The sequence below is a fragment of the Tribolium castaneum genome, chromosome 4, assembly GCF_031307605.1.
Source record: "Tribolium castaneum strain GA2 chromosome 4, icTriCast1.1, whole genome shotgun sequence".
In the NCBI taxonomy this organism is placed as follows: Eukaryota; Metazoa; Arthropoda; class Insecta; order Coleoptera; family Tenebrionidae; genus Tribolium; species Tribolium castaneum.
In genome coordinates, this window is record NC_087397.1 from 8,248,943 (window position 1) to 8,269,793 (window position 20,851).

The 20,851-nt window shown below is 37.3% G+C and overlaps 2 protein-coding genes and 1 non-coding gene across 6 annotated transcripts in view; 1 reads left to right on the forward strand and 2 right to left on the reverse strand.

Annotated features, from left to right (window-relative positions):
- LOC663610 (cytochrome P450 6BS1) overlaps window positions 1-20,851 on the reverse strand; it is a 106,535-nt gene that overhangs the window by 66,820 nt on the left and 18,864 nt on the right. The gene's annotated exons all lie outside the window — the stretch shown is intronic.
- LOC663557 (uncharacterized) lies at window positions 167-13,004 on the forward strand. Of its 4 annotated transcripts, none has more exons than XM_008203029.3 (2): window positions 167-520; window positions 10,301-13,004. In XM_008203029.3, the coding sequence occupies exons 1-2, from the start codon at window positions 350-352 to the stop codon at window positions 11,573-11,575; spliced, it is 1,446 nt and encodes a 481-aa protein (XP_008201251.1). In that variant the 5' UTR covers window positions 167-349; the 3' UTR covers window positions 11,576-13,004. The 4 variants fall into 4 exon arrangements, with proteins under 4 accessions (XP_008201251.1, XP_008201252.1, XP_015839671.1 ...); XM_008203030.3 differs by lacking the exon at window positions 167-520 and adding an exon at window positions 8,969-9,155; XM_015984185.2 differs by lacking the exon at window positions 167-520 and adding an exon at window positions 9,244-10,239.
- Window positions 20,634-20,706, reverse strand: TRNAK-CUU (transfer RNA lysine (anticodon CUU)). The gene has a single exon. It is a non-coding gene; the product is annotated as a tRNA-Lys (tRNA).

Sequence of the window (20,851 nt, forward strand, 5' to 3'; positions counted from 1 at the left end):
TGGTCGCAGGCCAGCGAGCTGCGATTACGCGCTTGCGTCTGCGGCTGACTGACACAATTTTCACACATGCGCAGTAGAGGGAGGTGGAGGTGGTTTTTGAACCGGCTATCTCTATCTACTATCCTGGTGGATTTGAATGCGCAGCCGCCAGGTTGGAGTATCGCGAGTTGAGTCCGCTGTCGGAGGCTCTTCCCAGTGCGGCGTGTGATAGTGTAACGTGTGGTAGGCCACGGTGAAGTCTTATTAGCAACCAACTTGCATTTTCATCAAGCGTGAAATTGTGCAGTGCCGTCCTAGAATCACACATTCCTTGTGCTGACCGCCGGTCACAGTTGTAGTTGTTGTGAGCATGGGCACAGAATTCAAGGATGTTGACGTGAACATGGAAGACTCCGGGAATAGCTGCGGAAGCAGCGTCGTCTCCGACTACAGCGGCCCTTCGGACCACACCGACTTCGACGGCGATGGCGTCCAGGTCTCCGACCTCGAGGGAGACAGCGACGAGCTGCGGCTCACACAGGTTCGTAGGGCCCTCTGGGTTTTGAAACTTGACCAAATCCGATCCGACGACCACGACGGCCTACGTGCGCTCGTGACGTAACAAGTGATCCTCTTGTGCTTCCTTCGCCTAATTATATCGGATTATTCCGTTAACTTCACGTGCGAATTGTTTCACGTGATTGGGAAACTGGCGACGCAGAAAGAAAACGTTTCACTACTCTCGTGGACGCATTCCATTAAAATTTCATGTCAAGGATCCAAGATACGATTTTCTCCAACTCCCAACAATCTAACTCAATTAATTAGCGGGACACTCGAATAAAAACGCTATCTTAGTTTCCATAAGCTCTACTTTTACGCCAGATGGTCGAAGCCAATATTTCACACAACTCACTTTTCCTGAACAGACCTGACCCAAAAACTGTTTTTAATTATCCTTTGATAAATTATGCAAGTTCAAACGATCCAAAATTATTTATTTATCGCTTACTTGTTATTTCCATCAAGACAAATCTTTCGCTGCTGTTTTACATACTGTCATCAATTTTTGTTGATTTTGCAATGAACTGTTTCAATAAAAGACAGCTGTTGCATTAAATTATCGATTCCGTGAGCTTTTCTTTTTATTGCTTGTGCAACACGGCTGATAAGAATGAATAAATGAAAACGTAGCTGATAAGGACGAGCTAATTTCATTCATGCAGTTTCGCTAAAATTTTATCGTTATAGTTTCTAAAATTAATCTTCCGGATGTTAATTAGTTGGAGAAGCAGATTTTTCGTACTTTGAACATTTGATCGTTTCCACACTTATCAACAGTTTAGGCTCGTCTAGGAAGTGCTGATAAGGACGAGCTAATTTCATTCATGCAGTTTCGCTAAAATTTTATCGTTATAGTTTCTAAAATTAATCTTCCGGATGTTAATTAGTTGGAGAAGCAGATTTTTCGTACTTTGAACATTTGATCGTTTCCACACTTATCAACAGTTTAGGCTCGTCTAGGAAGTGCTTGGACGGCAACTCTGATAAGGATTGACAGATATGATAACTAATAGCAAACAAAAATTTACCAACACTGAATTAGGTAATAAATCAGTAGATAGAACCGATCACTTCTTGCTTCAATCATTGGCTGCATTCCAAAAATGGGGTCAAAAATGAATTAACCCCTCAATAATGCGATTTGACCCATTTTGCAAAACCAGATGGGTTATGCTGGTTATGAGGGTGCTAGTGTCATTCACTTTTTTTAGACGATCAGCAAAAGACACGATTTTTTTGATCTAACAAAAATTAACGACTCACTTGTCTTGATTTTAATAAAAGATTGTGTCTAATTTAAACGATATCATGATATTCAATCAGAAATTAGTGTTCAAACTGGTATTTGCTAAAGACCAACGTTATTAAAACTCGTTATAGTCACTTTTACAATACCTACTCAAAGAACATCACACGCATAGTGTATTTGAATTGTTCCCAACTATCTATTGAATGTTTTTTAAGCTTTTTTTAATTTGTTTTGTTGTCTTTCTGTTTATTTCATATTTTCCGAGCCAAATTTGGGAAGGTTCCTGTTGTTTGAATGAATTGAAATTTTGCATACTTACGTAATGTACGTGACAATGCAATTCTATTTAGTTAATTACCCTGTAAAGGGGTTAAATGGGGTGTAAAGATTTAGATTAAAAAGGGATGTTCGATATGCCCATACCGCATTTCATACCAACATACACATTTTTAACTCTTTTATCTTGGATGACAGAACAGAGGATAGAATGTGCTGTCAAATGCTAACAGCTGTTTTCTACCACATAGCACTAAACAAGTGCACAATCCAGGAAAATAATGGTGTTACGACGCAGTGAAATGCAAAAATAATTAGAATAAGTAAAGACTAAAGCAAAAATAAAAAATATATTCAAAAAAGCTTTTTTATTTAAAAGATGCACTAAAAAGGAAAAAATAATGTTTTTCTATTGTTGGGATTCCAAGATTTCTAATAGCTTTGCGAATGGTCATCATCAGTCATAACATTATGGCATTACAGAATTACTTGGTTCACTTGACCAGTCCCAAAGCTTTTATAAATTTTAGAATCCTAGCTTGTAGGCTAAATATTTTCTTTTGATAGAAAAACATTTAACAAAATTTTCAAGAAAAAAGTGGGTTTTAGCGAATAAAAAATGAATTTAGAGATCAGTTCACTTTTCTGAAAGTTTTGAAATGTGTCAGTGTGCAGCCGGTGAGCGATATGTTGGAGATAACAGCACTTTTTCTTCAGGCCTTGATAGCACTTCAGGGACCAATTCATGCGAATCTTGAATAAATTACGATTTTTATTGCAAATGTGAGTTACTTCATTAATAATTGTATAGATCTAAAGGCGATCCATGTAGACGTCTGATGTCTATAATTTATTAATAGTCGTATCTTAACGATGTTGATGTAACGACCTTGACTTTTGAAATAAATGATTTTGTGTCTGACATAATTTTAGCATGTTGGTTCAGATTAAATTGGTTTTCGTTGAACAAGACAATAAAACCAAAGTGTCTCGAATGAGATATCTTGCCAGTGTCTATAAAAAGTTACGGCATAATAATTATGCAAAAATTTAGATAAAAGTTTTCGCCAAACGTGTTTCTATGTAAATGGGATTTCGTTTTCAATCGCAAGGACGGATTGAGTTTTTTTAGATTCCACCTGTCTTAAAAACTCAAATTCACTTTTCTGGGGTGTAACAAATTTAATACCGAAATCATTTCCCAAATTAAGCTCGGCTGTAGGCTTAAGCTCGGTGTTAGCCGGGCCATCATCACTCATGGCACTCGGAAAATTAATCTCGAAATGCTTTGGATGATTACATGGCTACGCAATATTGTCAAGACGGTTCTACATTTGAATTGAGCATTAGATTAATGGCTAATTCACGACAGTCGGCAAAAATCCTACGTCATTGTTATTAGCGACCAAAGTTATTTTTACACGGATTCGTGTACTACTAGAGTTACCGTTCGATAATACTTGGCTGTTGCTAACCAGGCCTAACACAATTTTTGGCTATTCTTATCTCTCGACACGAAAGTGCAATAATCTCTTCGGAGAAAAAACGCCAATCCACTTAAAATTCCGTTTTGGTGGTAAATCGAAATTCGAGTTAGTTTGATGTTCCTGTGCGCTATTTTTGCGTGTTGATTCATATCATCCGAAATTATAGTTTAGTTCCGCCCTTTGGTAAACTTTTCCATGCGTCGTTAGTGGCACAATGAAGCGGTCAAGGTCTGGAAATTCTGCTTTTTTAATCCGGTAACAAAAACACGTAATAATTGTCTTAAACAAATATTTGCGAATTGTTGTCACACGGAAACCTCCTCGCAATAAACGTCGCTATTGTCAAACTTCGTGAAAACTAGCAAGTAACCCATATCACGCCGCGTTTAGGTGTTGAATGTATTGTATTTAAATATTAATGACATAAAAAATATGTATTGTGACTTCGAGATTGTTGTAAACAGCGGACGTGACGTACAAAGCGAATAATATAATTGGACGAAATAATTGTACGGTCGTGCTGGCTAATTTGAAGATAATCATTTTTGATACATAAATGCGTATCAATGAAGAACTTTTCATTCATGCAAGTGCGCCACTTTTTTATCGTTTTTGGCGCACGAATTTGAATTATCCAGAGATATGGCCGACACTTATTTATCAACTCAATTGAATTTAGTGACGTTGCGAACTGCCACATTGTAGGCTGATGAATTGTACCAACGATTGCATTTAAATTGGATCAAGTGTGACGTTTATGGCGCACTGAATTGATTTAATTTAAACTGGAAGTAACTAAAACTAAGAATGAATGACTTATTTTTTCAAAACGGTGTCATTTTTACGACCTTGATGTTTGATGTTAATTGGAAAAACGTTGCTGTACAATTGTAGTGAATTTTTCATTTGATGTAACACACAAAGTGTGATCAGTTTACAGCAAAATTGCGCCGCACGGTTAAAATTAGAACATAATTTGTGTTATTGAAAGAATACATTTTAGTACTTGTTTATCGTATGCACAATAATTATTGTTGCTAAAAAGTTACTTACCTATACTGATAATTTCATAAATGTATTCCAGTTTTGAAATACATGCACTAAATAAACCGAATTGATTAGAGTAAAATACGCGTTTTTTAATTTCTTGGTTCCGTTTTCGATCAGAGAAAAGTGGGACTTTCTTTGAAGCATATTAAACAGGTTTTTTAGAAATGTCGGTTAAGTAACAACAATAATAACGAATGACTGGCATTTATTCTCGCCAAAAAAACACTAATAGAATTACAATTTTAAATTGAAATGCATAGACTTTCATCGGCAAAAACCGTTATTAAAAATTACAAATTATAGGTTGCATGAACTTGGCTCCGATTTTTGTACGAATGAAAAAATTTTAACAGTTCTGCATAAACAGGTTTTCAAAAGTAAAACATTAAAATCCCACATTCTTCTGTACAGATGATAATGGAAACTGGAAATAATATAAAAGTGGGCGCCTTGACCTTATACACATTGTCATTGTTAAACCTTTGACTATAAGATAAATATTTTTGACTATATAAACATTTTTACTTGACACAGTTACCCACAATCCTTTGATAAATGATCGAACAGGATTAGAGGACATGGAAGTAATTTCAACGTTCGATCACATGAACGTAATAACATACAGCAGGATGAAACCTGTTGAATTGATTCGATTTGTTTCTAGAAAATGACAATGAAATTTAGATGATCAGATATCGAGTGATCATTTTTGTGTTTTATTTTTATTATTCCAAACTCGAGTATCCAAATAAATAACTTGGAGTGTATTAAGACAATCTTTTTAATCCTGTCGAGATAATGAAATGAAGTATTGTTTTGGCGAGTGCGGTTACTTTGTTGTCATGTAGCTGTTTTCCGACCAATTTTAATTATCAGCACTATTGTGGAAACTTTTGAAAATAATTAATAATTACAAGGCTGATTCAAATTACGCCTCTTCTTCCGCACACGTCCTTGCTTTAATGTATTCGTCGCCACAATTGCAATTTTTTGATCGACACAATACCCCAGACTGGCGCCGGCTAGAGAGATGAAGGAGGGCGTTGCCACCCTCTTATGACCGAGCGCGTAATTTAACTTGTAACTGGATTATGGGACAATATGTAGCGTACTAATACGGTTAAGCGTCTAAGGTTTCCGGTGTACTAGTCCGGACACCCGGAGCAATCATTTTCTTCCTTTGAATTATTGTGTAAATCGGTTAGCAACGTTATTGTTTATCGGTCCAACCGGAAATTGCTGCGTTGCGGTTACGAGAACGGATTGATAAGCGTTTTAGGTTTAAAACTGCCATCTGGAATTTATTATAGGCACGTGTTGCGCTCCCGAGGGATGCTCGTAAATGATTTTTCTTATATGTGTGGCGAATAACAAAGCTTCGATTCATATTCCGGAATTGATTCGACAACCGGAATCGACCTTTGACGGGAATGAATATTCTATAATTAAATGGAATAGGATGTCTCATTCGGGGCGGGCTTTGTAATATCGGGTATCGATTTTCAGTCGGTAATAGTTGATTTTAGATGACCTGTTAGTGGTAATTATGGACCTTTGACAACCCGACAACTTGAATTTTTTCCATACGGAGTGGGATTAAAAATTTAAAATCGCTCAATTTTTAATCAGCGGAGACATTTATTAATTATACTCCGGTATTGCGCACTAAAGCAACTTTAGTGTACTTGAGCTAAATAATTCTTAAATTGGTTAAATAAAGCGTGACGCCTAAGAAGCACTTCATTTTCCATGTTAATTGTTGTCTTGTGTTTCACTACGCACACAATAGTTAATGTCAAGCATAAACATGAATAGTGACTGTTTGTTTTGCAAATAGGGTCAGTATTAAAATAAAATTCGAAAACCTTTTGCTGTTGTAAAATTTCATAGGTGCAAAGTGCCATTGTAGGTTACGGACCAAAAATGAATGGTTCTGAGATAGAGTATGACCTTAAAGGAATTGATTGTCTATCTGCTTATTAACGTCATTTATTACAACCTTATTTCGTAACAAAAGGATGAGTAGTAAAAGGTCACGATCCAATATATTTTTTGAACAGTTTTATCGCGAGAAAATTTAAATAGTCGCACTTAACAATAATTGTAATTGCTAATATTCCATTTTATGCAGCATTTGACATTTGAATAGCGAATTTAACGCCAGTTTATGACACATGGCGTTAAATATGCACTTTTGAGTCGAAATTTTCATTTTTACGATGACCAAAATCGTCTATATCAAAATAAATACAGGATTTGAAAAATAAATTATTTATGTAAATTTCCTTCGAATTACTAGAATAAAATTAGGTGTTAATGCTTTGCAAGTTTATTTTCTTCACACAAAAACCTTGTTTGTCGTTTTAGAGGAAGGGCAACTTGTTAATTATTTAATAGCTTTTAGATGCCCAGTAATTTTACTTTCTTGCACAAACACGTGTCAGTAATTATTATTGAAATTACCTAAATGTAATAACAACAAGAAAGTCAATATAAAAGCAATAAATTCGGTCCTGCTGTATATTAGCAATAAAACGGACATAAAGTTTCAACTAAACGAATAATCTAATATTTTCGTTCTCTATATTATATTAACACTTTTATTACTTGCACCTTAGGGAACCGTGGGTTGATTTCTTATTAAACGGAAGTAATCGTCAACAACGTTATTTCTTTATGTATTCAATTAGTTAAGTGATTTGGAAAGCAAATGGAACTGTAATATCTGTGATATTATCAATTTATCTGAATTATTGATTTTTTAATGACAAAACTTTGATCACATTGTTAGCATGTTAGTTGGGCTAATTAATCACGTTATTCAACAATCAATTCAATTATTATCAGAAAAATCAATTGTTCATTAATCCCACTTTTTCGTTTCTTTTTCAACATTATTTATCAAGCTGGATATCGGGAAATAACGCTCATTGAAGCGGATAAATTGGAGAGTTTTATCTTCTATTGTTATCAATTTTCTCTATTATATCTTGCCGCTCTGAAATTTCGCTGCTGTTAAAAACAAGGAATATGTGTCACTGTCACAAATAGAAACCGAAAGTGAACCAACGAGTGATTCCAGCTATAATTTCTGTTTACAGTCCATTAGAATAACGGTGATCTTTTTTGTCGCCGCTATTATTCAAGAGATGATCTAAGTTGAATGAATTTTGTTTTGGTAATTAAATAAGTGAATAGTAGGTTACGTGCTTCACTGGTGCCATTGCGTAACGGAACAATGTGGTCGACCTTTCACTTTCATCCTCATCTTTATGTTTACGTCGTTTGTGAACAGAAACATGGACTTATAATTACATCAAAATCCCATTACTTTTTCACTTTTTGAAATTCTCTCGCATGACGACGTGCCAACAATAACATTTTGTCGCCCATCGCTGCTTTTCCCTGTGGTCTTGACACCTCGACCAAGGGTCACTGTCGACTCTTGTTTCATGAACCCCTAATCCGATTTTAATCCCAAATTGTGATGCAAATGCAAAACAACACAGCATGAAGAATCCATGTCTAGGTCAATGAATGGTCGGATTTACACATGCTCATGCATGACACCGCGATTTTGTCTTTGCCAATATTGCGGCTATTTGGCAAATGCACCTCTGCGAGCGCAACACAAAAACAAATTAAAATTCTTTGAGTGCAGTATCAGATACTGGATACATTCTATTGATTGATATCTACCGTCGCCCAAAATAGACAATCTTACATCAAATTCGTTCAAACAATGCCAGATGTTAGATTTATACATAATCATCCAATTCCCATACAAAAACAAATAACACTTTGATAAACAGGATTCCTTTAAAAAATATTTATATTTTAATTTTTTCTTAAGCCAGTCCTTTCTTTAAGATGACTTTCCTGGAACTCTGCAAAATAACACAGCCTTTCTAAAGCTGGCTCACTATTTCTCCAAGAAACGGCTTGATATTAAAGAATAACTGAAACTGGAAATGTGGGCACATCCAGAGATTAGATTAGGTCTCCAAAATCATCATATTCTCTCCTATTTGGGCAGCTTTTAACTGATGATTGGTTTAAACCAAATTGAATGCATTTCCCCATTTTTGTACGATAGTCACGCATTATTGTTATATATTTTTATAAACGACATTCTTTTTTAAATCGTCTGGTTTCAATTCTCACTCGGAATGAGTTTTGAATATATGCTTTAGCGGCTGTTTTTATCAGGCTTTTAAATCAAAACTGATATCTGCACTAAAAAAGAACGTAGTAGTTTTACAATTCCGATGCGAGTTTTTCAATTTTATCCCTCGTATTGATGTCTTTGTTGTAGTTTAACAAGGATGATATAACCTTTTGATTATGTATTTCTAGATCTATTTTGGTGTGTTTTATGTTTTATGTGCAATAAATGTGTCGGATAATCATATTATCAGTCTCGGAGAATTCACGATAAACGATGCTCCTTATCGCCGCATAAATATCAAGGCACAGGAAATTTCTTGTTTAAAGGTAGAGTGAACGTGTTGGCGATAGTTTACAACATGGTCTTTACAATAATTGAGGAGGTATGTTACAGTTAATGGTAATTTTAATGGTGTTGCATTTAGTCCAGTTTAAAACATTTAATAGTAGGTGTAGTCGATGTTGCAATTATACTTGTAACTTATTCATGTGCTAATGGTAGTTAAATATGGTTGTAATCTGTAAATTCGTTATCGGTTTAATTATCGCAAATATATTCACTGCGCCTACCTAACAACTGGAATGCTGGAGATTATAGTTCCGTTAATTACGAGAGATAATCCGAATTTGTGATGCTGCTGTTTTATTGCTGAAAAGTAGGAAATGTCTTGCAAGTAAATGTGTACAAACGGTGGGTACGGTTCATGAAATCTCTAAATAACGACTCGTAGCTCGTTGTGTGTAACTACGGCGAGTTTTGTAGTCATTTGTCACTGTACCATGAGTAATGGTCAATAGTTTGCCAACAAAGTTGCTTCCCAGGTATGCCCTGCGAAGATAAATCAGATTCATGGTCTTGTGCAATGTTACGTAAATCTGTATATGCTCTATTTGAAGCATCCTGTGGATTCCTTAGCGCCAGATGTTTAATATTTGAGCTTTCGCCAGTTTCGCCATGTCCTGAGGCCGAACGCAACAGCGTTTTCCCAATTAGGGTAACAATTGGCGACGCTTTTCTCTATTGTTTACCGACCTTGTGCGATTCTCAGGTGTTACGCGTTTGGATTCCTTGCACTTGATTAGATTTTTAACCTCGAAGTGGACTTGTTGCGTTGCTCCGGAGCAATAATGATGGCGTCCGCTGTGACGTGAACGGCGTGCATTCCCACAATCGATAGCTGTATTTGGGGCCCGGGGTTCCTTAGACGTAGGCGTCGTTCATCTGCACCATTCGCCCACGCCATCCATTCAAACCGCCCACGAGAGTACGATGACGTCACTCGGTTGTGCGGCGCCACCCCTCTCACTCCTTTCGTTATCCCGGAGTCCTGTTTCCTAGCAACTGGTGATCTGCAGGATCGTGCGCCAGGACAATCGCGGACTCGCCGTCGAAGAGTCAGGATGACGGCTTCTGTCCCTGCCATCGAGCATTCCGCGGCTTCGGCCGTCGAACACGAGATGGAAGGGGTGGGAACGTCGGGACGATGCTCAAAGCGAGATACTAATTGATTTGTTTTCTTTGTTACAGTGCAGCACACCAGACGCGTACGGTGACTGCATGGCAGACGTGAACTACTTCCTTGAAATGGAAGAGAGGATGAAGAGTAATAACAGTAGCGTTGGGGATGTTAAGAATATTGAATCTCAGCAACGGCTGGCAGTGCTCAGTTTCGAGCAGGTCTGCCGGTTGAACGATGTGATGGATGAGGTGGTGAGCATCCACGGACGTGGCAACTTCCCGACTCTGGAGGTCCGGCTCAGAGACCTGGTGAACGTGGTGAGGAAGAAGCTGGAGACTGATACCGCGTCGGGCGGCGCGGGCATGCGAGTCCGCGATATCCGTCTGAACGGTGGCGCAGCTTCGCACGTTTTGGCCACCGAGTCTCAGCCATATAACGATTTGGATCTCATCTTCGGAGTCGATTTGTCCAACGTGCGGAATTTCGACCGTGTCAAGTCCGCCGTTCTCAGTTCTCTCTATGAAATGTTACCTGATGGCGTCAGCCGCAAACGCATGTCCACATGCAGTCTCAAGGAAGCTTACGTAAGCAAGATGGTGAAAGTGAATAGTAGTAATAATGATGGTGATCGCTGGTCCCTCATCTCTCTCGGTAATTCCCGCGGTCGTGGCGTCGAATTGAAATTCGTCGACAGCATGCGACGGCAGTTCGAGTTCTCCGTCGATTCGTTTCAAATAATCTTGGACTCTCTTTTGCTCTTCTACGAATGCAGCGAGCTTCCCATCAGCGAGAATTTCTACCCGACGGTCGTCGGCGAATCCTTCTACGGCGACTTCCAGGAAGCTTTGTACCACTTACACAAGAAGCTGATCTCAACGAGACACCCCGAGGAAATACGCGGGGGCGGTCTGCTCAAGTATTGCAATTTGCTAGTCAAGAACTACAAACCGGCGAGTCCCGATTACATCAAGAGTCTCCAAAAGTACATGTGCTCGCGGTTTTTCATCGATTTCCCCGACATTAACCAACAGAGGGGGAAACTAGAGAACTACCTTTGGAACCACTTTGTCGAGCCGGAGGAAGAGGCTCTCAAACACCAGTACCTGATGCTATTGCACGACGTGGTGGAGGAGTCGACCGTTTGTCTGATGGGTCACGAACGGCGACAAACCCTCCAGCTGATAAAGAGTCTGGCTTGGCAGGTCCTCTACCAGGACCAGCAGCGCATAATGACCCAGCAGCCGCCGCCCCTGATGTACGCCAACGGCATCGTCTACGCTCCCATCATCCAGACGAGCTGCTATTGTACGTGCAACACATGGATGTCGTGCTGTTCGTCGTGATGTGTATAAGTCTGTGCGAGTCGTCCGAAGCGGAACCACAGCATCTTATCTATCCGTCTAGATTCGGTAGCTGTTGGTAAAGACTCTTTATTAGACTTTAGTCATTTTGTTTACACCTCGTACAGACAAATTACTACTGACTGAGGTTTCCATTTTTGGAGCCCGTATGAACTCTCTGAACGCAGGCTTCACGTGTCGTCTCTTTGACTACGAAACCATTCCGAAATTTTACACAGAAGGCTATTTGTTGATTTCGTTTGCAACATGAGGCTGAAAGTTCTTAACAAAACATGTTGACGCATCATTGGTGTGTGGCTGTGAGAAACACATTTATAATTGGGTTGTGTACATGGAGATTTAGCGATTGGAGCGTATTTCTCGAGAGATGCAGCCTGAAGCGTCCGATACGTCGCTCAATTTTACTCAATATTGTAAGTCACAAGGACCCTCTCGGGCGCTCCGCCGCCACTCCTTAGCCCTCTCCTCCTACTCTGGAACTTTGCCGTAATGCATTTTATACGCATATTATTATACGTACATAACAATTATAGCAACACGTTTGTACCACTTTATTCACCGACATATTTTTTCTTCCTTTGTTTGTATTTTTTATTTGATGCTTTAAAAAACCGTTTATTTAGGTTTTATGAAAGTAATGTTATATTACGTTACTTATTCCTTTACATTATTGTGTACTTTAAATACTTATTATCTTTAATAGTGTATTGATGTTTAAGTATTGCATCGACATTGGGCCTCTTATTATTGTATTTTTTATTGTTTGATGCTTACCAGGGACCTTCAGGCTGCATACATACATGTAATATTTTAAGAAATCCTGCAATCAGTGCAAAACGTCGCCCGATCGCAATAAGTATTAAACATTGTACATAATGTAAAATACAAGTCATAATTCATATTAAGTGAATATTTTCAGAAATATGTATGTAGTTTGTCACAAGTAAATTAGCAAGTGTATGATAGATCAAATCGGATTTTTATTTTTAGATACTTTAGAGAAAATACTTAAAAAAATGTTAAAAACTGAGCCATAAACAAACAAAAAAAAAAACGAATTTGTGAATTGGCCTAATTAATATTGTTGTATGCTCAGTCTGACTAGTAGTTATCATAGACTGCTCGGTGACCTCTTTAACATGCCTACAAGTACTTATGTCGCGAGGGTGACTGACTGAAAAATTACATACATAATATTGCTGGATCTTTAGGATTCGCTCTAAGCTATTATCTATCATAGGAAACAAAAATGAAAAAAAATACAAAATGTCTATTTTGATTGAAATGTATGTATGTTATAATGGGCTTAATCTGTATATTTTTATTGTTCCATAGGCCCAGTAAGGATAAACTAAGAAAAATGTAAAAACCCAATAAAAATGAATAAAATGTGTAAACATTTCTGAAATGACACTGTTTCTGTTTTTATTATCCCCGACATAACTCCCCATCCACGAAAAGAAAGTTCGTAAAAGAAATTCATTGAACTTTTGACGGAATGTTTATTTATTGCATATACGAGAGTTGCAACGTGACATCCGCATATCCTCGTGACGTCTATTGTAGGGGAACTTCGCCAGTATGGAAACAGTTCCGTTGCCCCACACTATAGAGTCTAGACTTGCTATGGCGGATCGGCAGTAACCTACTTTATCGGCTTTAATACTTTTACTTACGTTTGCAAGGTCGTCCTTGCCCCGTCCTGAATAACTGAAAGCTGTTCAACGTTCAAATAGAATTGTTTTATGGATATCGCACCGGATAATTCGATAGATTACATTCATCCCAAACTGCAAACAAACATGTGGAGGCAATGCAATGCCATCCTATCCAGTCCCGGATATCAGCAAATAGCGGACGTAACCCGATGTCCAGTTATTAATTAAACATCTAATGTCTCTAATTAAGACCTGACTGGAATTCGGTCTCCCCTTACACAATTAGCGCTCGGCGAACATTTTTGCCGGAGTTTGGGAAACCGTGAGGGACGTGTTAGAAAATCTCTTAATTTAATCCGTGAAATAGAGTTATACGGTATTGTGTAAGCAAAGATTACAATACGGAAGGCTACATCAGTTTTGGCATCGACCACTAGTGAAAGTACAAAACATTCTGCCGCAATTACGGAGTAATGTAAAACGTCCATCAATGCGCGCTCATTTCACATACACAATTCTTCAAACGCGTAGGAACGTGAGAGTCACTTTGTTATAGGAGATCTCGCATAGTTGCGCCATCGGAAAGTGTCTTCCTCTTGGGGCAAATTTGTATTTAAAGTGCGCGGACAGGAGAAAAATCCCATAGAATAAAATGTCGATTGGGGCCAAGGATTCCGTTCGGATCATGCACCGTCTTAACTGTATAAAGTGGTTCGTGTGGTTCTGCTTGCGGCGACGATTTCTTAACACCGTCTGTTAAAGGCATTAGATCTATATTTATAACAGATATATATCCGTTCCCACAACATAACCGCAAAACGTTGACAAGGGTAACTTGTCCGCAAGTTATTTAGATAGGAGTTAGCTATCCGATCGATCGCTGAGCTGTTGAAAAGGTCGTGGGTAAAGGGACTGAAAAAACGTGCAAAACGCCCGGACGCTAGATGTTTTCACAAAATGCTGTTTAAAAACATCAAACGCGTCAACGAACTGCTGCCACCAGAAAAAACACATTTTATTTGTAACCACCACCATTCGAATAAACTTTCGCCCCGGCTGTGAAGATTCATAGGGACTCATGAATTTTTACACGGAAATACAAAAGTATTTTTCTATATTGGATGTTGCAGGTAATTGCTCAGGAAGCCAGAGCGGATTTTATTTTATTATTCATGGAGGATATAAAGCGAATATTTTCCAAGCACTTAAATACAGCGATGCTTCGTTTTATTATTTTATGCCTTCAACATGTAAACTGGGAGATTAAGCCGATCTACCTATACAGATTAGATCCGATATTTTCCCCGCACAACATCAATGAATGGAAAGGCGAGTTTGTAAACATTTCCCGATGTTTGGTGTAAGCACTTATTAAATTTCATGTTTGTTTATAAAATATAACATTACAAACCACTTGAAGAAAAGTAAATAAACGTCGGATAAGTTTCAGACAATTTAAAATGAGACACATTTACTCAAAATATCGGATAAAACGCTCCAAATAAATAATTAATGTTGCAAAAAGAGTTCATTGTGGTAATCGCATTAATCCCATAAATTTCTCCACATTACATGCCACATGGAGATATAAAATATCACCTCATTTTTAATTATTTAACTGTGAATTTCAAGTGGTGATTGATACCGCTCTCGATCCTCTCATTATCTGCAGAAATATTTGACTTGTCATGTTTTTCTTGCAATAAATTAAGACAAATTAATTTAATAAATTACAGAACTCGTGAATAATCGTAATGTGTTTAAAAACAATGAATTGTGGTAGTCCATAGTTGCAAACAGAAAGCCGCGGTAATTTTCTCGATGAAGAAAAATTGGGTTAAATCCGGTGTATTTCCAACACGAATCAGGAACTGAGGAAGTTTCGATTCTACCTAGTCTTATCTCCCTCTATCGATTATTTCTCTTCAGTTATAAATTGCTCGATAAATTGCAAAAATAATTTAAAGATCGTCTTGCTGATTGAATTTTCCCTATGGTTAAATGTAATTTCCGTTGAAAGTGTTGTTTTCAAGCGCATTCTCTTGATTTATATATTTGTTATTGAGCAGTTGTTAATTGATCAGAAATACATAAATTTGCACAATATTATTTATGGAGACTAATATGGCGAAGAGATGTTTTGTGAAGAATTACAACAACGACTGGTCATGTACGGTGAGGTTAAAGGTGAGTAGAAAGCAAATACTCACGGAAGCCATTAATGCTGACCTCTCTAATACCTCTCATTTCAAAAGATTTGATTTGATTTTCAGCGCGAAACGTTGAATTAATTTGTTTTACACGGCAATTATCACAAAGAAATTGTTGTTATTGTCTGTCAATCAAGCGACTTGTTGATTAGGAATTTCTATCTAGTTATGAAATGTACAAAATTTTCAACACAGACCTTGATATTGATACCAAACACGTTCTTTGTATCAATTTATGTCCTCGCTGTTACACTTCACGCACTTTCTTCTGCTTACTGCATTTATTATATCCATAAAATTGAATATTTCATAGCCGCATATAAAGTTTCATTTATATTTCATTTAGAAAACGTTGCTATTTTTCCATTAACACAAGCTACAGCCTAGATACGCTAATAAAATAAACGGTTGTTTGCAGAATCAGTTTCCGACTTTTCACTCAAATATTTACTCACTTATTTCAAAAAAAAAAAGAAAAGATAAGCTATAGATAGACGGACCCTTGTATTTCTGTATTATTTTGTACAAGATAAATTAATATTTAAACATGTACAAGTATGTAAATATGTAGGTGAATATTTCATTTTAATATGACAATAAAAGCAAGTTTGAAAATTACATATTTATTGTGTTACAATTATTTTATTAGTTAATTGCAATTTACACAAAAATTTCGAGTGTCTGTTGGCACTTTCATTATCGGAAAGGGACGGCATAAATTTCGGTTTATGTAAATGCAAAAAAATGAATCAAAGTGAGGGTAAGAGGGCGAAGTGAAACGATGAAAAGGAGATAATGTGCGTTCTTAGTGCAAATGAGTTTTCAAAGAAAAAGCTTATTAAAGTGAACAGCTCATTAAATACCTGTGTAATTTTTAACAAGGCGATATTCTCGTCGAAGGCTAATTTCGAGTCTTTGGTTTTGTTTTATCAAATCGGCTTCTAACGGAGGTAATTTAGTTAGGTGCCTGAATAGGGAAATTAATTAAACCGGAGGTCTTGGCAAATGGTGGCATGATTGAGGAAAGATGTCTATCAGACAGTTACAAGATACCCAGCCTCTGTTCCGAAATTGAGAAAAGTGAAGTAAGGTGGACATTTCTTCACTTGTAACCCACCACTAAGTTGTCAAGTAACCTTTTTTTTTTTTTTTTTATGAAATTTGTAAAACACTGGTGATTGGCGAAAGCTAAATAATATTGGTTATGGGTTGTGTGTCGAAAGAGCAGGTGGCCGCATTGTTATGCAATAGGCGTCACAGTGAATGTGCGCAGTGGGCTCCTGCAGAGCCACATGTTAGTACATATCTGCAGGAATGGGATGAATCCTGATGGTTTATAACCTCTGGGTACATTTAGATACTCCCAGAGTTTGAGCGGATAAATCATTGCACAATTCAGGACAGCGGTGACAACCACTAAAAGCTTTATACCATCACTCGGATTTTTTTTCATCAACATTTTAAAGCTTATTTAATATTTACTTAACTTGCCAAACTCACCGACAAATATATTATAAAAAGTGAACGAGTGGATCGTATTTATTGTCTGCGAAAAACCATGAAAATTATTGAGAACTTCACCAAACGTGTGAAGTTTTTGTGTACGATCTCAAGAGTTTGGCCGATTTTGTTGTTGAACTTGAACTTTCGGCGTTCAGGTTCTTTACCCTTGAACTTCCCAATTAACCTTAAATCATTTAAATTCACAAAACGACGAAAGCATTTACTTATTTTATTTACTCGGTTAATTCGAACGAATATCCTTGGCTTTCGCTGCGTTAACTTTTTTTAATTATGACTTAGTCACATTTCCATCCTTCCGCTTGAAATAACCAGCGTAATGTCGGACATTAAATAAATACTTTATTGGGGAAATACCGGCATCATAAATCGTCATTCGCCATTACCAGACCCACATCCAGACTAATCTTGATTGAGGGTTTGATTTTAATAACAAGAGCCATTTATTTCAACCTCCGTTTCACCCCGACTTATAAATCACGTTCTTGTTGTGAGTTTTTGTGATTTTTTTGGCAAAATTTAAATAATATTTGCGTTTTAACCGGTCTTCAAAACACGACCGGAGCAGTAATGCTAATGGTAGTAAATATTTACCCAGCGCTTCGTGGTAAAAATGATTTCATGAAATGTTATGTAAAGGATGAATTCATACATTTAATAACTTTTTGCAGAAGCGCGTTTATTAACCATAGGCGTCGAAAGTGAAAAATTTTGCCATAAATTTTCTATTATTCGCGTTGCTTTTAAATGACGTTACATGTTCACAGCATTTTCATAATTGCGTGTTAGATAAAAGTAACGGGTAAGTAATAGGTTACGGAGTGGCATAAATCTTCGGATAACGTAGAAGAAGGTGATATTTTAAAGTTATAAATGGGGAAAGGAACCGATTTGTTGATATGTTGACTTGTCCAGGACAAGTCCGGACGCCAATGCTTTCCAATGAATGTACTTCCAGCTTTAACAATATGTTATTTATTATTAACACGTGTTTGTTGATGATAATAGTAATTGTGATAATAAGCAGGCACTTACCTAAACAAATTAAGCATGGAAATCAGAGTCTTGTCCCTCTAACAAAGAACTAATACGTTGAATACTTACGTAATTAATTAATAAATTGGAGAGCGATTATTTTGTTGACAATAATTAGTGTATTGATCTGTTTGTTAATAAGAAATACGTAATTCATTATTTAGCGCACAATTTAATTAATATTTGACATGCTTCATTGGACAAAGATGAAATTTAGCAGGAATAAAGCGCTGACAGGTGTAATCCCTGAACAAATTACCTCAAAGAAACCCAATTGCCAACCCTCTAAATCCGATTACTTGACAAAAATTGATTGTCATTCCACTTTAGTCTAAAAACACATTTCGAAAGATCATGTCTCATAACTGAAAAATAAACCAGTTAGCCCAGGTACAGTTGAAATTTTCAAGGTTACTATAACGGCCTTGAACTTTCCCGTTGTTGAGGTGTGGTTTTGCATTATTTATTATTTAGAACGTTATTTATTTCCACTTCGTTTTACATAACAAATAACTCGGTGCATGTCTCGAAAAAAGAGTTTATCGCCAACCCCATGACAGTTTAATTGACTTCTAAAGCTAACAGCAATTCATGATCACGGACAGAAAAATAGCCAATTTGAAATGCACTCCACCAAGAATAGGGAAACAAACCCGGATATTTTTTCTTGATTAGTAAAGCGTATTGCATGTGTTTAATCGTATTATTTAGTAAAAGTTGTTATAGCTTGCAGGTGAGAGAGGAAACGTTAATTTTGCTTCAAAAGTAAATGGAACAATTAGTCAAAAGTAGATACTAAAAAGTTTAAATAATGGGCACGTAAGTGTTGAGTAAGTGGTACCACAAAAAAAGCTACGTTTATAGTTACAATTTAAATTACACATTAGGCGAGATTCTTTTCTAAGGATAACGAGAAAAAGTTTCTGTGAAAAGACTGATGCTCAACAAGTTTTATGTTTCGACAATACGACAGAGTTGGGTTTAAAATAGAATATTTCGTTTTCACTACTGTTCTTTGACGCTCTATTGTCCTTTTTAATCCTTTCAGTGCTCGTGTAATGTGGGGATAACCGTTAATAATTAATTACTAGTTGTTTTTGTATCATTTACAATTAAAATTGACCCACAAAGGGTGGTTTCAACAATGTGTTTGCTGAAGGGCTGCAGGTGTTTTATCATCGCCATGATGTATGAGTGTGCGAACAATAATGCAAGCTAAGCCTATATGAAAACTTTGTCGTCCCATGTAACATAAAATAAGAGCGAGAGATGGCTTGGACCTAAAGCGAGTTGATTGCGCCAATAACAATAAGTTGTTGATGACAGTGGATCCCAAACATTGCAGAAAACCTGTACTCCGAACTGTCCAACGACCTCAAGTAGGAATACTTAAATGATATGTCTCGCGAAAAATGCAACTAGTATAACCAGTTCCACCTAATACATCTCCCAATAAAAACAAGGGTTGACTCTGCTCGCAAGAAAAATTCGTTAGTGGAAAAGTACATTTCCATAAATGCTAAACACGTGTTCTTGTTGAGCAAATCAGTTCGTCAACTATGCCAGCTATCCGACTTCACAATGGAAATCGGACGATTACGGAGTTTAAAGAAAGTGTATTGGAATAAATCGATCCACCCATGGAGTTAGGCCTTTCTGTCGCAGGTCCTTGTCCCAACAAGAAAATTCAATTAGTGATTGTAGGTACTCTACTTTGCGAGGGGTTGATCAAAGGACATCAAGTCGTTAACGTTAATCCAAATTTCTCCAAAGTCGCGGAATATTAAAGGATTGTTCCCGTAGGTGGTTACGTTCGAATTTTATCTCGAGAATTTCCCGTCGCTTTGGAGTAGCAGACAAAACCCTATTATAGCTTTTTTGAGCTTGTACAGGAACAATAAATTAAGGATCAAGAGATCCAAAAAGCACTTAGGAAAGAAAGGAAAACGCGCTTTGCTTTTATTGCATCCACACGAGAGGTTAATTAATCGTGCATTTATGAAGAAATGAAAAATATACATAAAGCCATCACTGAGTGGCAGTTCGTGAAGAATGACAGCAAGAGTGATGTCAGTGGCGGCGCTAAATGTCAGCAAAAGACGCACCTAGAGACACTTGTCGCAGGCAGTTCACCTCGGCCACTTGGCGGCCCTGACAACAAGCCAGATTGCCTCTCACCTACTGGACTCTTGGTTTAAAGATACAGTGCTGGTTTTGGGCAAACCGGGATGATCGGCTTGTGGGGATATGCTTGGACAATCGATATTGCTATGCTAACACCTCGAGGGAAGGGAGTTGAAAATGTTGAAGAGAAAAGCACAGAGAGGATAACTCAGAAAAGATTAAAAAGGAGTCGCAATTGGAAAGAAAATTGAGTTACTTCAATTACAAATCAAATGTAAATGGGTTTGAAAACTTTAAATCGTGAGCTGTGCGCCATCTATGAACTAAGGGAGCTGGTTCTTACTCGGCGTTTCTAAATCATATAGTTTTTTTTCCTCACCATATGTTACAATATTTTGTATAAAGCTACACTCTAAAGGATCTACTTCTATTTTTAAGTATGTTTTTCTACTGCAAAGATTTTTTTGCTTATTATATTCACAAAAAAAGTGTCGCCCAACGTGGGGCTCGAACCCACGACCCTGAGATTAAGAGTCTCATGCTCTACCGACTGAGCTAGCCGGGCTTTCCTGCTGAGCTTTCCCAACCAGTAAATCTACACTTTGTAATTTTTATGAATTTTTCGTTTACTACTCTGTCTTGCTGATAACACATCCGGACATCCCTAAAAGGCTTACTTGTCTTACTTTACCAGATAAGTTGCTTGTCTT

Excerpts from the sequence above, each read along its gene's own strand:
- LOC663557 (XM_008203029.3), top strand. The coding sequence starts at position 350 with ATGGGCACAGAATTCAAGGATGTTGACGTGAACATGGAAGACTCCGGG. Across the intron at positions 521-10,300 it reads ACGAGCTGCGGCTCACACAG|TGCAGCACACCAGACGCGTA; the intron begins GTTCGTAGGGCC and ends TCTTTGTTACAG.